Source organism: Zingiber officinale, chromosome 2A (genome assembly GCF_018446385.1).
Source record: "Zingiber officinale cultivar Zhangliang chromosome 2A, Zo_v1.1, whole genome shotgun sequence".
NCBI classification, from domain to species: Eukaryota; Viridiplantae; Streptophyta; class Magnoliopsida; order Zingiberales; family Zingiberaceae; genus Zingiber; species Zingiber officinale.
Genome location: NC_055988.1, coordinates 129,418,309 through 129,435,753, shown reverse-complemented (window position 1 = coordinate 129,435,753; position 17,445 = coordinate 129,418,309). Strand labels below are relative to the sequence as shown.

The 17,445-nt window shown below is 36.6% G+C and overlaps 2 protein-coding genes across 2 annotated transcripts; one reads left to right on the top strand and one right to left on the bottom strand.

Annotated features, from left to right (window-relative positions):
• Positions 1-341: 341 nt before the first annotated feature.
• LOC122042307 (cell division protein FtsZ homolog 2-1, chloroplastic-like) lies at positions 342-5,861 on the bottom strand. The gene is made up of 8 exons (XM_042602343.1): positions 5,697-5,861; positions 4,914-5,492; positions 2,997-3,296; positions 2,578-2,668; positions 1,742-1,866; positions 1,162-1,254; positions 831-893; positions 342-753 (listed from the first exon to the last, which is right to left on the bottom strand). The coding sequence occupies exons 1-8, from the start codon at positions 5,724-5,726 to the stop codon at positions 628-630; spliced, it is 1,407 nt and encodes a 468-aa protein (XP_042458277.1). The 5' UTR covers positions 5,727-5,861; the 3' UTR covers positions 342-627.
• Positions 5,862-8,211: 2,350 nt separating this feature from the next.
• On the top strand, positions 8,212-10,225 carry LOC122043990 (GDSL esterase/lipase At5g03610-like). The gene is made up of 4 exons (XM_042604541.1): positions 8,212-8,494; positions 9,284-9,564; positions 9,635-9,926; positions 10,011-10,225. Exons 1-4 carry the CDS (start codon positions 8,212-8,214, stop codon positions 10,223-10,225), a joined length of 1,071 nt encoding a protein of 356 aa, XP_042460475.1.
• Positions 10,226-17,445: the final 7,220 nt, after the last annotated feature.

Genomic DNA, 17,445 nt, shown 5'->3' with positions numbered 1-17,445 from the left:
TCAAACGAATAAATATAGGCAATTTGAAAAATTAAAATCTGCACACAGACGTAGATAAAGAGCTTAAAATTAAAGTATTAATCGTATCTACTCAATAAACCGTTTTCTACATATCAAATATATCTTTTATATAATTCGAAACAACAAACGCTTTTCTTATAACCCATGAAAAACCAAGAGCTGATTATCTTGCAATTAAATACAAAAGTTTTGACAAGAACATAAACACTAGGGCTGGAAATGACACCAGTTTATCCGCACCCAACCTAATTAGATAAATGAACAGGTTCCAGCTGAGCTCAATCAGAATCAAAATGTTCAAAGTTAAAAAGAGATAAAAGTAATACAAATCAAACGAGTTTTCGGATATTATTGGTGAACTTCGCCAAACGAGTTTAGCTCTCTAATGTTCCAACTTGTTTATTTTACAAATTTCAGTAATCGAGAGAATCAGGCAAAACACAATGTATTATCGCTTGGCTAGTCTCCTAGTAACATATACAAAACAAGCCTACAAGCACTTCTATTTATCGAAAACAAGCGAAAAGGGCATGGAGATCTATAATGACGAGAAAATTGGCAAAGGAAAGTAGCAGCTTTCGAAGGTAAAAAAAACAGTTTCCAGGATCAAATCCTGGGAAAGCGTGGACGCCCTTTTCTCTTTAGGAACTCGGGAATCTCTACCATACTGCCTTCGCTGGAAGGCAATTTCTGTCTGCTTATTCCGAGATTATCTACGCCAATTTGTGTTCCCTAAAATCTTATGGGTGTCAATTCACTATATAGATTAACTGAAAATATTGTTCGGAATATTTATGAACCTACTGTACCTGCATTCGAGTTTCACTTTCCTCCTGGCGTCTGAAACCAGTAGCAATCAGTGTTATGCTCACCTAATACAGAAATTAAATGGTTCTTGTTAACAGTTGTCTAAGCTCATTCGAACAATTCAAATATCATGCTGACGATATTTGCAAGAAAAAGCAGGCATGCATTTGCTCTGTTCGTGTATATGGTAGTGAAACTTGGCAAAATTAAGCAGCCATTTAATATTATTAATTAACATATAATGAGAAAATGTATCGTACAGCAATTTTTTAAAAAAAATCTTTGACGCTAAGCGGTTAAATAAGAAAATGTACAAAGACTTTATTGACTTACTTGACCACCAAGTGACTGGTCAATAACTGCACCAAATATCAAATTTGCATTTGGATCTACAAGATCATATATGACTTCTGCTGCAGCATTGACCTGAAGGAAAAAAAACATCAAACCAAACCACAATGAGAAGTTGACATCTTGAATGCGTGTACGTCCTAAGGATCTATATATGCAAAACCTTTTAGCTGGTCTCCTCCAAAGTCCACACAAGATGTGATTTTCAACGAACCAATATTATAAGGATATTAAAGTCTTGATCAAGTTCATAAAGAATATTGGACTCAAAATTCACAGGAATAAGTAGAAAACATGACCTACCTTTTATATTGAAGAGAGGGAAAAAAAACCTTCACCAATTAAGGAGATGAAAACAGGTGAAATATTTTATTGCCTCAGTTTCACGAGGAAGAATATGGACACATCAAAAAAACTCAAACAGAAGCATCCCTCCAATAAATGCCAAAAACAAATCATGTGATAAATTTCATCTAATCTTTCCTGACAAAAGCTTAAAGAAGCAAAAAAGTTAGCAATGTTCTTCCTAACAATTGAAATTGGAACAGCAAAAACTCAGTACCTCAAACAAGGTCAGATCATTTCCTCCAGTAATGTTCCAGACAATGCCAGTTGCACGTTCAATTCCAATGTCAAGCAATGGTGATTGAATTGCATTTAGTGCAGCATCTCTTGCCCTTGTTTTTCCTACAAAATGATATCAGAGGGCTAAAAGGATGTCTCATACATAATGCACCATAATTTAGTTATCCAGTCTACTAAAAAAATAAAAAAATACTACTATTCACAGAGCTAGTCACAATTTTGAAAATGGCAGGTCTGCCAACACAGTTGACTATGCAACAAATAGCACAAACTGCAATTAGTATAGCAATAGACTGTTTTTCCCCTTTATCAGGCCATTTCTGATTGGCTAGATAAAATAGACAAATAATGCATATCTCATGGCAAGTACAAGTGTGTGATATTTCAGAAAACAGTGCTAAACTAATAATCTATCACTATGTCCACATAAGTACTTCTAAACTCTGACGTTAGCAAAGCCTTTGGAACTTCAGATATATTGAATCAATTGCTTGTGGTGATACTCATTTACTTCAATAAACCTTATTTTTAGTAGTAGATTCATAGTTATCCATCAAAAAGGACAGTACTAATGATTATGCCAAGGAAACCAAGCACAAAATATGTATATTCAACTGACAACAAAGGGACAACTGATCTAAATCTTGGCCATATTTGGAAAAGTATAGGTAAAAAGATTAGAGACAAGCATATGAAAGACAAACATATGAGACATGCCATAATAACTGTCTTCTTTGCTATCTTCCATCAAAATACCAAAAAAAAAATGATATTGTCTGCGTTCTGCACAGACATCAGTTACAATGAAATTACCTGTAGCAGTACCAATACCCATTAAAGATGAACCTGCATCTGCCATAATTGTGCGCACATCAGCAAAATCAACATTGACAAGACCGGGAACCTGTGAATTTATGTTAAGATAATAATCCAGTCAGAAACAATCATGTACTATTTCATGAGAAGGGAGCAAGAAGCAAAATTATGAAAAGTAGCCTTTGAGAGTTTTATAGCATCTCAGTCTACTCAAGAAGACAAGATTATATCCACTAATACATGTTTCATTAAGAAAAGAAGAAAAACTTCCTTGTAAACAGTTTGAGATATCTGGCCAAGTAAACACTAGGCTTTTGTACTTATGATGCAGAGAACCATGAAGCAACTTCTTACTAAGATTAATGATTAATTCCAAACAATATAATGGAGAAATAAGGCTTTCCATGTTTGTTTACCGTGATTATATCAGAGATTCCACGAACACCTTGTCGAAGAATATCATCAGCCAAGTTAAATGCTTCAGTCACAGGAGTGTTGGGTGAAACAGCAGTCAATAATTTGTCATTTGGGATAATTATAAGAGTGTCAACATTGTTTCTCAAAGCTGCAATTCCTTCCTGTGCTTGAACTGTGCGCTTTCTTCCTTCAAATGAAAATGGGGTCGTAACTATACCCACAGTTAAGATGCCCATGGATTTAGCAATTCCAGCAATTACAGGAGCACCACCAGTTCCTGTCCCGCCACCCATTCCAGCCTGAAAAAGTTAATTTTCCAGTTAATAGAGATTTTCTCTTACAACAGAAGCCAATGTATATATCTCAATTTCCTAATCATATAGCATTTCTAAAAACCTACACAGGTTTCATTTGTTACATAGGTTTCTTCAGAAGACTGAATATATAATCAGAAGAATAAAGTAACATGCCTTCACATGCTCGTGCATCAACTTCAGGCTATAGCAAAAACAAGAAAATTAAAAACAAGTTGAGAAAAGAAACAATTTATGCATTTACAAATTTTGATGGCATGAAGTATCTGCAACAGTCCATTAGGATAAAATGAGACAATTGATCCATTAACTTTGTTAAGTTATACCACTAGACCAAAATGCTTAATTCCAAGTTAGTACTGCTTCACCCATCAAAGCATACAAATTCCGTTGGCCTACAATAGTCCATGTCCCTAAATGCTTATGTCTTGCCATTGTTAATGTCCAAATTCCATCTAGCAGCATACAACCATCCCTACTTGCGGCATGTAATACCAAATGGTGGTCCCCTCGAGGCAGTGGGGTGGTTAAGGCATGGAGTGTTGCCACATGAGGTCTTGGGGTCAAAACTCGGCGCGTCCGAGCATACCTTCCCCCATGCCTTGGCCACCTGCACTAATGGCTAGTAGCCACCCATGATTTACCTCCTCCGTGCCTAGGGACGGGTTGGCAGGGGTGCTGGGGGCGAGTGAATAGTCTTTTTGCCACATGTAATACCAAATGGTGACTCTGCCATCACAACATCCCTAGGATTAGTGAGCCTTAAGAAAAAGGAGCAAAAATATTCCTCCAATGATCTATTTTCCTTGTAGAGCTCAAGTTTGGTGTCATTGAGAAAAACTAGAAACAAACCACACAACTATTGCTTCATATGTCTATGAAAAAGCAAACAAAAAACTTAAATTAGGTTACCCACAATAAAATTAATGGGTCTAATTTCTTTATTAGTGATTACCTGCAAAGTATAATTGAGAATGTAACCAGATATTTATCTTATTGTTCTAAGGATGAAAATATTTTTCAAATCAATTTATTACCAGGACTTGTTAGGCAGTAGCCAAAAGTGTTGGTAGCCTCAGGAACTTATTCTCCATGGTTTGGAGAAATAAAAATAGAATGGGACAACAACAGCAACTCAAAAAATATATGCAGTTACAGAAGTTGTCTGTGTGATATGTGTCAGTACATAATAAAATAGCACTTCTCCATACAATTTCTTTAAATAAATATTGATTAACTATTAGTTGCTTCGTGGGGTGAAACCATTTCCTAGCTATTTCGTTGGAACATGATTGGTAACTGAGTGTCTACCCTGAACCCTAAATAAAGATTAAAAAAAATCATAGATCTATAAGGAACAAATATTCAAGGAATTTTGACAATATATGATATTACATTAGATGGAAATTACATGAAACATACTGGGACTAGAGTTGATGTTTTAGATTTTTTTTAAAAAAAAAAAAAATATCGGCAACAAGAATATGTGGAGAAGAGAAATCATTATGTCCCCATCATACATACAAACAACAGAAAATGAATTCCTGGCCTCTAGCAACTAATTGAATATCAACCAATAGTAAGGAAGTAGGATGAACTTACTGTGACAAAAACCATGTCAGAACCAGAAAGTGCCACTTCGATTGACTCTTTACTTTCATTGGCAGCATTCATACCGATATCAGGGTTCCCGCCAGCTCCAAGTCCCCTAGTTAGCTCCTGACCAATTTGCAACCGGTTCTCAGGGAAGACAGGAGACATCCTCATCGCTTGCACATCTGTATTGACGATCCAAAACTCCACTCCTTTCATGGAACTCTCAATCATTCTATTGACCGCGTTGGAGCCTCCGCCACCCACGCCAATAACCTTGATCTTGGCTTCGTTATAGTGGCTCTCAGCAACGGAATCTCTATAATTCTCAACGACGGCAGCACCTGCCTTCTCCATCGGACCATTAACAGGCTCGCTCCTCTCTCCACGGAGCAGGGAAACTTCAGGATGTAGGCGTAAGAACGGATCTTTGTCGCGGTACGAACCGAAGCCGCTGGAGTTCGCAGAACATCTAAGACGATAGCTCGAAAGGTTCCTCATACCCAAGCGCCGATACGAACCTTCTCCGGGGGGCATTCGGCTTGGCCATTTCCTGGAGGAGAGGGCTCCTCCAACAAGAACTGCCGACTACATGAGCAAAGAAAAAAAAAAGGAAAAACGATCAGGGTAGAGGAATGGGATTGGAATGCTCAAATTGACCGAAAACTTCGGATTCTAAGCGATGACAATGCGCTTGCATGGTCAACAAACAAATTTGGGGACTCGATTCGGAGCGCCCAATCATGAAAAATCGGTCAAAAAGGGAAAAAAATCCAAAGATTGAAAGGATACCTGCAAGATTTCGACAGCTCCCGGACGCATCTGAGAGGAGATCGGATTGTAAGAATCGAAGAGGGAGGGCAAGGCGAGATGCAAAGTCGGAGGAAGAAGGGGAGAAGAAGGGTATTGCAGTGAGGATTTAGTCGAAGAACTCGAAAGCTGTTTTGACCTAAACTCCGCTACCGGAGTCGCAATGACTGCGTGCCGTTTTAATACACATAACGGATCTAATTGTTTTATTTTAAATATTAAAATATTTTTACCTTTTTATTTCTAAAGAGGAATTTTTAAAAGGGCGTATGAAATTAAGAAAATAAGGGGAGTTTAGGGGAGTAGGAGTGGGGAATGAGAATGAGAATCATTAATTGTCATTGTTAATATTTGGATTATAGGAATAGAAATGCAAATAAGAGAATGAATCCTTGAAATTGGGTAATAACTCATTCCCATGTACCTCCCCTTCAATGAGCCATTACCCTATTTTCATTAATCAAAATATTCCCTTATTCCAAAAATACCCTTGACCTAAAACTAAAATTTTCTCCCTTAATATCAAATATCAAAATATATTTATTTATTTTTTCTTTCATATCACTTCTCTCTCCTTGTTCTCTCTCATCATATTTTCTCTCTCATCATTTTATCACACACTTTCTCTCTCCTTAATCTCTCCTATTACACTCTCTTTCTCTTTTTTTCTCATCACATTTTCTCTCTCATCATACTTTCTCTTTCCTCAATCTCTTCCATCGCACTTTCTTCCTTCTTTTTCTCTCATCATACTTTCTCTCTCCTCAATCTCTCTTATCACATTCTCTCCTTTTTTCCCTCAACACACTTTCTCTCTCATCATACTTTCTCTCTCTTTAATCTCTCCCATCACACTTTCTCTCTTATAATACTTTATCTCTCACCATACTTTCTCTCTCCTCAATCTCTCTCATCACACACTCATTCCTCATTTTACTCATTACATTTTCTCTCTCTTCATCCTCTTCTATCATACTTTCTCTCACATCATATTTTTTTTCTCATCTTCTCTCATCATGCTCTCTCCTATCATACTCTCTTTTCTCATTTTCTCTCAGCACACTTTCTCTCTCTTCATTCTTTCTCATCATACTTTCTCTCTCATGAGACTTTCTCTCTCATCATTCTCTTTCATCATATTTTCTCTCACATTCATCTTTCTCTCACATCTAATTTTTTCTCTTATTTTCTTTTAAGGGTAAAAAAGGAAATTTTGATTTATTCCGATAGAAAATATGCAACTAACCAAACATTACTTTTAAGAGTGATATCCATGCTCATACTCATTCCCATTCCACAATACAATGATTCCCATTCCGATTCCTATTCCTAGAAAAGAACCAAATGTTACAATGATCCACAGTACATATTTATTTGATTGTAAAAGCGAATATTTTTTTTTAACTCATATAATTAGAACCTTGTATTTTCTATATATAAATTTGCAACCTAAGATAACTAATTTTTTGCTTTCATTTAATCACATGTTCAAGAGTTTTAATTTAATCAACAAATTCAAAAACATTCATTAAAAAAGCCTTTAAATATACCAAGCATTTTCATCCCTTCAACACCAACAATAAGAGGGTACACACTAGGAATAGAGATAGAAATAGAGTTGTTTATGTGAAAATCTAACCCTCATATACGTCTGGAAGATAATTGCCTACGGGGCTACGGTACAACGGTCAATCTCTTCAAGCGGTTAATTAAAATTTAAAGTCTAAATTTTAATTGCAGTGCACTACATAGATTTCCCTCGAGCTGATATGGGCTGATAGCGAAATTTGACCCTAATCCATGCCATTCAGAGGGGCAATCCAAATGGGTTGAACTCCGACACAGGGTCAAGCGAGTAGTTGTTGGAATATGCCGAATTGAGGCACTAACATGCAAAATACTAGCAATGCAAGTTATGAATTATGATATTTGGATTAGTTGCGGTGCTCAAGAGGCCGAGCACTTTGGAAGTTGACACGGTCGGATGCCATGAGTGTCGAGCGGGCTAATAGGCCCGTCAACATGGAGCCAAGCCACATGCCCAAGGCCTTGATGAGCTAGAGGAGGACCAATATCCCAGGTATCAAGAGTGATTTTGACAGTAAATTCATTTAACCCTAATGTTCCATACACATACCCCTTATATATAAAGGATCTCGTACATCAGTCTATTGCATTGAGAGAGAACCTAACCTTTTGTACCTTTTTCCTCATGGGACTGAAAACTATTCATGTAGAAAGGTGGCTTTCTACCAAACCCTGATGCTCTTTTAACCTGTAAAATGCACCACCACCTCCACCTACAACATGAAACCCATTTCATTAGTTTAATATAATTAATTACGTTGGATTGAGATTCCAATAATGGAGCGCATGCATGAATTGGAGATCAAACTGAGTTTGTATATATTTTATTAGGTTTAATTACTATGATACAAGCTCCCTCCCTCCATTAATACTCTGTCTCCTCATCTCTCTGAAGTTCTCTCCTCACCTCATGGCCTGCTCCATCTTCTTTCTTATCTTCTCTTTAGTGTCCCTCCTCCTCATGAGCAAGCTCCTTCTTGGAGCAGCGATTCTTCAGGCTAATGGATGCCCTCAGCAGTGTGGAAACCATTCGAAGTTGTTCGTCTTCGGGGACTCCTACGCCGACACCGGAAACTTGGGGCAGAGGTTGGGAAGAAACATCGCTCGTTCATGGTTCCCTCCTTACGGAATGAGCTTCCCGCACAAACCAACTGGCCGTTTCTCCGACGGCCGTGTGCTCACCGACTTCGTTGGTATGTCTTTCATAATTCTCCTTTCTGTTTATTATTTATTTATTTATTTATTTATTTTTATTGAACGGAAAATCTTAATGCAACAATCAAACTGTTACCGTATAATCTAAAGTTACCGACTCAAATCATGAAAATAGTATCTTGTAATACTACATATAATATTACAATAGTCCAAATATGATCTAACTGTAGCTCCTCGGTGCGTACATGGTGCGATAGTAAGATATAAAACGAGCTTCATGCAATAAGGATTTTATTCTCTGGCAAGATATCATACGCCCGCAAAACTCAAATCAATCTATCTTGATGTTAAGCCGTAGACTAGGAATGATTTATATTTTTAAATTTACCTTAGTGATCGATAATTTCTTTTTATAAAATTAAATTAATTATTTTTAAAATTAGTCAAATAATAAGATATAAAATAAATATTAACAAGTGGCAGAAGATGAATATATTCGTTCTCAACGTCTCCGTCAATTCATCCCAAGATCAACACAGAGAAAGTAAATTACGGACAACTATTAGTCTTTGAAATAATGACTAGTACATAAAGAAGATATTTATCTCAATTTTATTAAGATTTGAACTCAGATTTCATGATGATAATATTTCATACGCCACTAAACTTCATACGACAAGATAAAATAAATATTAACAAGAGCTAGCCTAGGTGGGATGGACTACTCTTGGATCAGGTCTCGTCACTTGCATGTTCTGCATTCTGTACCATCTCAACTTCACTCTCTTGGCTGACTTGACTTCGTTTGTCACCGCGCGGCGTGGCAGCTTCTTCCATGCGAATCGGATCGCCCGTCCCGTACAGAATGAGGCGGGCGCCGGGCGCCAGCCAGCTCGCGTCCTACGGCATGAACTTCGCCGTCGCCGGCTCCGGCGTCTTCGACACCGGCAACTTCCAGCGCAACCTGGCGCTCCAGATCGACCAGTTCGAGTCTCAGATCGACTCCGGCGTCTTCTCCGGCTGCGACGTCAGGGCCTCCGCCGCGCTAGTCGCCGTCTCCGGCAACGATTACCTCCACCTCGCCCAGCGAGATCCGCACTACTTGCTCGTGAGTTTGCTTGCTAGCTAGTTTAATCGCAGTAAAATTTCGGAACTTAACGTACGCGAGTTTGTTTCAGCATCTCGATCGGTTCATGAGCGCTCTGTTCGCCGAGCTGAAGCGGGACCTGAAGCGCCTCGAGCGCCTCGGCGTCGGCAGGGTGATGGTCACCAACCTCCACCCGGTCGGGTGCACGCCCTACTACACCCGGCCGACGAATTACACTCGCTGCTCGGCCGACGTGTCCTCCGCCGTGGCGGAGCACAACCGCCGGCTGCGCGAGTTGATGTCCGAGTTGGGGAGGGGCGGCGCCGCGTCCTCCTTCTTTGGACTCGACGTCCACGGTGCCATCTCAAGCCTTCTTCGCCAAGGTGATCGATAATCTTCCTTCTAAATTTCTCGATACGGTACTGACTGTGGTTGTTGTCCGGCGAAATCGTCTGCATCGGAGGTAGCAGAGAAGTTTGGGAAGCCGCTGGCGCCGTGCTGCGAGAGCAGGGGCGAGGGGGACAGCTGCGGGCAGGTGGACGAGGAGGGAAAGGAGGTTTACAGGGTGTGCGGGCGGCCGGAGGAGCACCTGTACTGGGACGCGGTGCACCCGACGCAGGCGGCGTGGGCGGCGGCGTTCGAGTTCCTCCGGCTGCCGGTGCAAAATATCCTACGCTTTTGAGTTATGAGGTTTTTTTTTTTTTTTTGTTTTTTCCTCAAAAAAAAAAAAAAAGAAGAGAGGATATTTGTGGTTATTTCTGAAGTTTCCAAATAAAGCACTACTCACAAAAACCTAAAATACCACGAAAAGGATCCAAAATAACTTCTTATATATATATAATTCCAAGTGTCCAGGGCATTAATTCACAGATAGTCAATCTTTTTTTCTTGATTCGTTTATCAAATGTTGTAATAAGCTTAGTTGAGTTGATAATCGGATGATATATTTATATATTTATATCAAGGTTCATATATACACTATAAAAAATAAGATATTCTAGGACAAAATTTGGGACGAATTTTAAAAAAAAATTGTTACAAAAATTTTTGGAACAAAATGAGGGACGAAAATTTTTTCGTCCCAAAATGGTTGATGCCAATTTTTGGAACGAATTATAGTTTGTTGCAAATTTGGGAACGAATTTGGGGTCGAAATTGGCGACGAATAAAATTTTCGTCCCCAAATTCGTTGCAAAAAAGTATACAAATTTGCAACGAAAATTGTTTTTGTTGTAAACTTAGGAACGAATTTGGGGACGAATTCACATAAATTTTCCGTCAAATTTGTCTCTATTTTTGTAACAAATTTGGGGACGAATTCGGTGACAAATTATTTTTTGTTGCCAAGTTTGTCCCTAATATTGCAACAAATTTGGGGACAACTTCGGTGACAAAGTTTTTTTTGTTTCCATTTTTGTTCCTAATTTTGCAACGAATAATAAATTTGTTACAAAACTGGCAACAAATTTGGCAACAAAAACTTGCCAACGATTTAAATTATCGTTGCCAAATTCGTTGATAAATTTCATAAGCATTTGATAAATTTTCGTCCCAGAATTCGTCCCAGATTCAGGGACGAATTTTGTGGATTCGTCCCAGAATTCGTCCCAGAATCTGGGACGAATTCTGGGACGAAAATAATTTTGTCTCAAATTACGATAGAATTGGGACAAATCAATTTCGTCGTCAAATTCGTCCCTATATTAAATATTTTTTCCAGATTCAATTTATTTCTGCAATACAATCCATAAATACATAAACACCCATCATCAAATAACAAATAATATACATTCAACACATCCTAATTTAACATACAATATTAATAATTGAACTCAACTCATAATTCAACAAATATAAAGATTTCAACAAAGTTTACAAGATCCATCTTGTTCAAGCTGCTAGAAAATATGATACAAAGTTCAACAACCCAATGTTTGATAAGTCCATCATCCATCCAAGAAGGTAAATACACTAATAATACATCAAGTCATATTCGTCTGCCATAAAAGCTTTGCTCCCCATCAAATCTCCTTTGTCTACATAACAACAAACAAATAAATCAGATCATGTGTAACAAGAAAGATTGTAAATATGATACGATATGACCATGTAACAAGAATGAATGGAAACAAGACATAACTGTAAAATTCCTTAAACATTCAAATAAATGCCCTATTTACCAACGATATGAACCATCCATGTTATAGCAACGGTAAATAAAATTATAAGAATTATTTTGAAACTAAGTACAAGTATCGTAACTATGATACAACCTAATATAATTGACACATCATATATATATATATATATATATATATAGATAGATCTTGTGAAGTATGATATTAGGGTTCAAATTTCCTCACTTAGTTAACTTTATTTTTCATTTTAATTTGTTGAATTTATAGTTTTGTCTTTGGTTTAGTTGTGTTTTGGTGTTTAATGTAAACTAAAGGATGTTTAAATAATTGTTCCTTTCATTATGTTAACTAGTTGACAATTTCATATGATTAGCTTTAGCACATCTTTAACAACTCTTTGCAAAATATTAAGGTAGGAGGATGCATCGTTATCTAGTAAAGAATTTTAGAATAGTGTGATGTAATTCTAGATGAAATATAGAACTTTTATGTATCTATATAGTTTTGAGACTGTACATAGATCAAATTCAGAACTTTTATGCATCGTTATCATTGAAGACAAAACAACAAAGAGCAGCTTATAAAAAAGAAGGAACACAATTAAACAACTATAACATAATTATTTAAAGCTAACTTTATATATAGATCAGTAAATGCATATTAATGAACTTAGGAATACCGAAAAGAGGTGAACAAATATAGCTGTCTTCAACTACACTGAGATCACACCAAATTGAGACCTGCACAAACAATATTATCAATTCAGGACAAAAATAAAGTCAGAGTATTAGAGACTCCATTCATGTTGCCTAGTTATGCTTTAATTTTGTTACTAGTACACAACTAAGAATCATATAGATTAATCTACGTCAAAGATAAGCCATCTCATACATTGACAGTGGAACAGTGCAAGAAGACAACATACTTAACCTACAAATGACAGAGTTGACTTTACTAGTGAGCACATGATTTTTTTCCCAATAAATTTCATGTATATCTATTTGCACTTCTATTGCATGCTTTCCTTTCACTAAATCATGGCAACTATGTAAACTCTTACATATAAATTCTGTTAAAATCTCCTATGCCAATTATCAAGAAACATCTTATCTTATCAATTTTTACTGAATCAGTTAATGTTGTCCTATGGCTGGGTTTATATGCTTATATGGAATATTATATTCCAGTAAGTTAAAAAACCATTGATTAATGTGTAAAACAATAAACATGAGAAAAAAAATTCATCATACATTATTAAAATCATCAAAAATCATCACCACCATCATCGTTATCATCGTAGGCATCATCATCGTCGTCATTGGGAGGATTCTGACTTTGAGCGGAGCTCAACTGAAGGCGTTGCGTGATTAATTCTTATTGTCGGTGCATATCTCTAATCTCTTCTCCAAATTAGCCATTTCTAGGTCTCTTTGCACCCTTTCTTGGTCTCTTTACGATATTATTTCCTTCAGATGGCTAACCTCATCAGTCAAGGTATTTATTTGGGTCGTAAGTGCTGATGTGGAGGAAGAAGTTCCAACTAATCTTTGGGTTCTACTCAAGGAACCCATCCCCAATATCCTTCCCCCTTTTGGTCCTCCACTGGCCTCTAACCATAAACTCAAATTATTGCCAACAGACTCCTCAGACCCCTGACTATCGATACCAGCTTGTGAGCATGTTTGGGCTAGCTCGAGTTGATCATATTTTTCATGTTTTGTAAAACACATACGATATTAATTAGATATAATAGAAACACATATAATATTAAGACAATAATGGTACGTAATTAATTAAATTTAAACCATATATTAAGATAAAATAAATATTAATTCCAACCTTGACTACTTTTGCTCTCGCCCCACTCCATGTGTTATCTTTTTTTTTTAAAAGTGCGGGTGAAAGTATCAATGAAAGAAGACTCCTTCCCTATCTCCTTGGTCTAAAAAAATATTATTTCAAATAATGAAATAATTTGATATATATTAAAAATTTGTGAAAGAGTGAAAAAATTACCATTCTCCGTCTATGCTCATCTATGTTAATGGAGCCTCCCGCATATATAGCACTTGAGTCACCAGAATTGTGAGATTGATTTATTCTATTCAAGTCACTCCTTTGTTTACTTTCCTCCGTTACCCAAAATATAGTGATCCTCTTCCAATTTTCTTCAGTGATGAAGTTTGGCTTTTTCCCCTAACTCTTTGCGTGACTTAATACATGTCTAATGTGATCACCACATTTCTTTTTAAATATTCTTCGTATCTCCATTTCGTCATTCGGGTCCCAATTATTTAAGCGCCGAAATAGAAATTTGTTTTATTATATAATAACTATAAAATTGAAGTAAACTCAAGAAAATATACTTTGAACTCGCTCCACCAAAGTTGTTTTGTGGCCGGTGGAGTGCTTGAATATGTCATAGAATCCCCTCCTCAATGGTTGTTCACGATTCTATTTATTTCTCGAACAGCTTGTACCGAATTTTCAAATCTGCATTAAATTATAAAATAACGATGTTAAATAATTAAGATAGGCCTCACAAATAAAATATTTTATAGTACTTACGAATCACCGATGGAAACTAAAGGAGCTCTATCATTCCTAAACTCAGCAAATGAGTTTCTTGCTGAGTCAGGAAGATCTGAGTGGACAGGTAACTGCTCTGGGTATGGTACTTGTGGCGGCGAATATGAAACCGGTGCAGAAGGTACATGAGATGGGCTCGGCTGATGAAGGGGTGGCATAGGTACACTGGCAGGGGAATATGATGACGGTGGAGAAGACACATGGGATGATCCTGCCTGAGTAGGGGGTGGCATAGGTTCACTGGCAGGTGATGGATGTGTCTGGTCCTGTGGTCGCCGTCTACATCCACCACATTGAAATATATGCTGGAAATTTCAATAATTTAATAAAGTTAATTACAGATCTGATACATAACAAAGGATAATTAAAAACTTACTATTTTTATGTAAAGATTCTGGAAAAGGAGGGAGGGGAAATTTATGAAATGTGACCTCTGATGACCTGTAGGAACAAATACAATGTGTTAACAGATAAAGTAAATCAAATTATAAAAGAGACAATATATACAATAAAATATGGGAAATTTCTTTAAATAAGCTAACAAAACTTACCCATCATCAAAAATCAAAGTCATCATTGTCATTATCATCCTCCTCCTCCTCTTCCTCCTCCTCTCCTTCCTCCTCCTCCTCCTCCTCATCATCATCAATTTCACTTCTATCCACGTTGATTACTACATCGTTGGGATCTCGTAAAGTTGGAATAATATATTCCTCAGTCTGAAAGGTGTTTGAAACTTCCTCTTGTTGATATGCAATGTTTTCCCAATGTGCCTCAATTTTTTTTCGTGCTTTAGTTTTACAAACAGCCCACCAATCAATCTTATCGCATTTCAAACTCAGATATGAAGAATAGAATACTTGAATTGCTTGTTGTGCCAACACAAATGGTTCATATCTCTTATAAAATCTCTTATGATTTATTTCAACTAAATTATAATGTGGATGCACTTTCATCCCTCTAACAGGGTCAAACCAGCGACACATAAATAATATAACTTGCATTTGTGGCCCTGGGTATTCTACTTCTATAATTTCATCCAACAAACCATAAAAATCATTGCTTGCACCTCCTTCATTGGATGACGATACGCACACCCTACTATTCATGGTATTCTTGCCTATTCCATAGTCTGGAGTATGAAAATTATATCCATTTATGAAATATGCTGGCCAAGTGCGTACGCATGAATTTGGACCCTATGACAGATGGATTAGCCATTCTTGCTCAAGGTGAGCTTGATTAGCTTGAACCTAAGGTCAAAACACAAATTGTTAAAAGTATGCATATGTATCAACAAAATATAGATTTTTTACTTACATATGATTTGAACCATGCAACAAATTCTTCTTCACAAAATCGATCGAACTCTTGCGTCGATAATTCAGAATATAAGTTGGTAAATATCCTACTAAAAAAACATATTGTTACACAAACAATTGAAAAAATAAAAAAAAATATATATATATACTTACTCGTAATATGACGATACTTCTGAACAATTTAGTAAAATATATGTTTGGGCTGCCCGCCATTCTTTACCAGTTAAGTGTCTTTGTTTACATGGTCCACTTGGTCGATCAAGGTAGTTAAAAATTGAAAATGAGGTAACATTTGGATCAATAGGACCCTCATCATTTCTGCCCGCTCTTCGCCTTTTGCATTGAACATGAGGTTCAAAATAATATGATGCAAAAGTGGTGACTTTCTCCACAATGTATGTATTAACAATAGAGGCTTCAACTCGTGCTTTATTTTTCACTTTTTTCTTCAAATGATATAAGAATCTGTTGAAGATATATAAAAATATATTAAATATATATATATAAATGATCGAGGAGTAGAAGTAAATTTTTTTTTTTGCATTCAAATAGTCGAATTATACAAATAAGACACTCTACCTTTTAAATGGATACATCCACCGAAAATGGACGGGTCCTCCAACTTTGGCCTCATATGGCAAGTGAACCAAAAGATGCTCCATGGAGTCAAAAAAAGAGGGTGGAAATATCCTTTCCAAATTGCACAAAATGATTGGAATATCTCTCTCTAACTTCTCCATGTGTGAACGTCTCAAAACTGTTGAGCAATTATCATGTAGGAAAATACTTAACTCCGTAATCGCTCCCCATACAAATTGTGGTAAGAGTTCCTTAAAAGCAATAGGAATCAGTATTTGCATTATGATATGACAATCATGACTTTTCATACCAATTAACTTCCATTCTTTCATATCGACACATCTTCCAAGATTAGAGAGATACCCATCTGGAAATTTCAAAGATTTCAACCATTCACATAGGACACGTCGTTGATCCTTATTTAATATATAAACTGCTTTTGGCTTTAGTCCCCTACTATTTTCATCGACATCAAGAGTGGGTCTTTTACATATGAGTCACATATCTTTTCTTGCATTGAGATTGTCTTTTGTTTTTCCGGTGATATCCATCACAGTATTTATCAGATTATCAAAAACATTCTTCTCAATATGCATTACATCGAGATTATGATGTATCAAATGACTAAACCAATACGGAAAATCCCAAAATATACTTCGTTTAGTCCATTTATGTGTACTCCCATATTCATATGTTGTACCAAATGGTTGTTCAATAACAGAGGGAAAGTGATGCACTCTGTACCAAATATCTTGACCTGTCAATCTCAATGGCGGAAGTGTTCTTTCGATCCTATTTTTAGTGAATTCATCTTTATTCTTTCTGAGCTTATGATTTGTTGGTAAGAATTGCCTATGACAATCAAAATAACTTGGTTTCTTTCCGTGTTTCAATCTGAATGACTTTGATCTCTCCATACATATTGGGCATCCCAAGATCCCAACAATACTCCAACCTGATAGCATACCATAAGCTGGAAAGTCATTTATGGTCCAAAGAAGAGCAGCCTTCAGTATAAACATCTGGTTAGAATGAACATTGTATGTAGGAACATCTTCATCCCATAGTTGTTTAAGTTCTGCTATCAGAGGTTGCATATAAATATCTATTAATTTCTTTGGATTTTGCGGACCTGGTACAACCAATGTTAAAAACATATAAGGTGTTTTCATGCACATCTCAGGTGGAAGATTATACGACATTAAGATAACTGGCCAACAAGAATAATTTCTTCCTGATTTATCAAACGGAGCAAATCCATCAGCACAGAGACA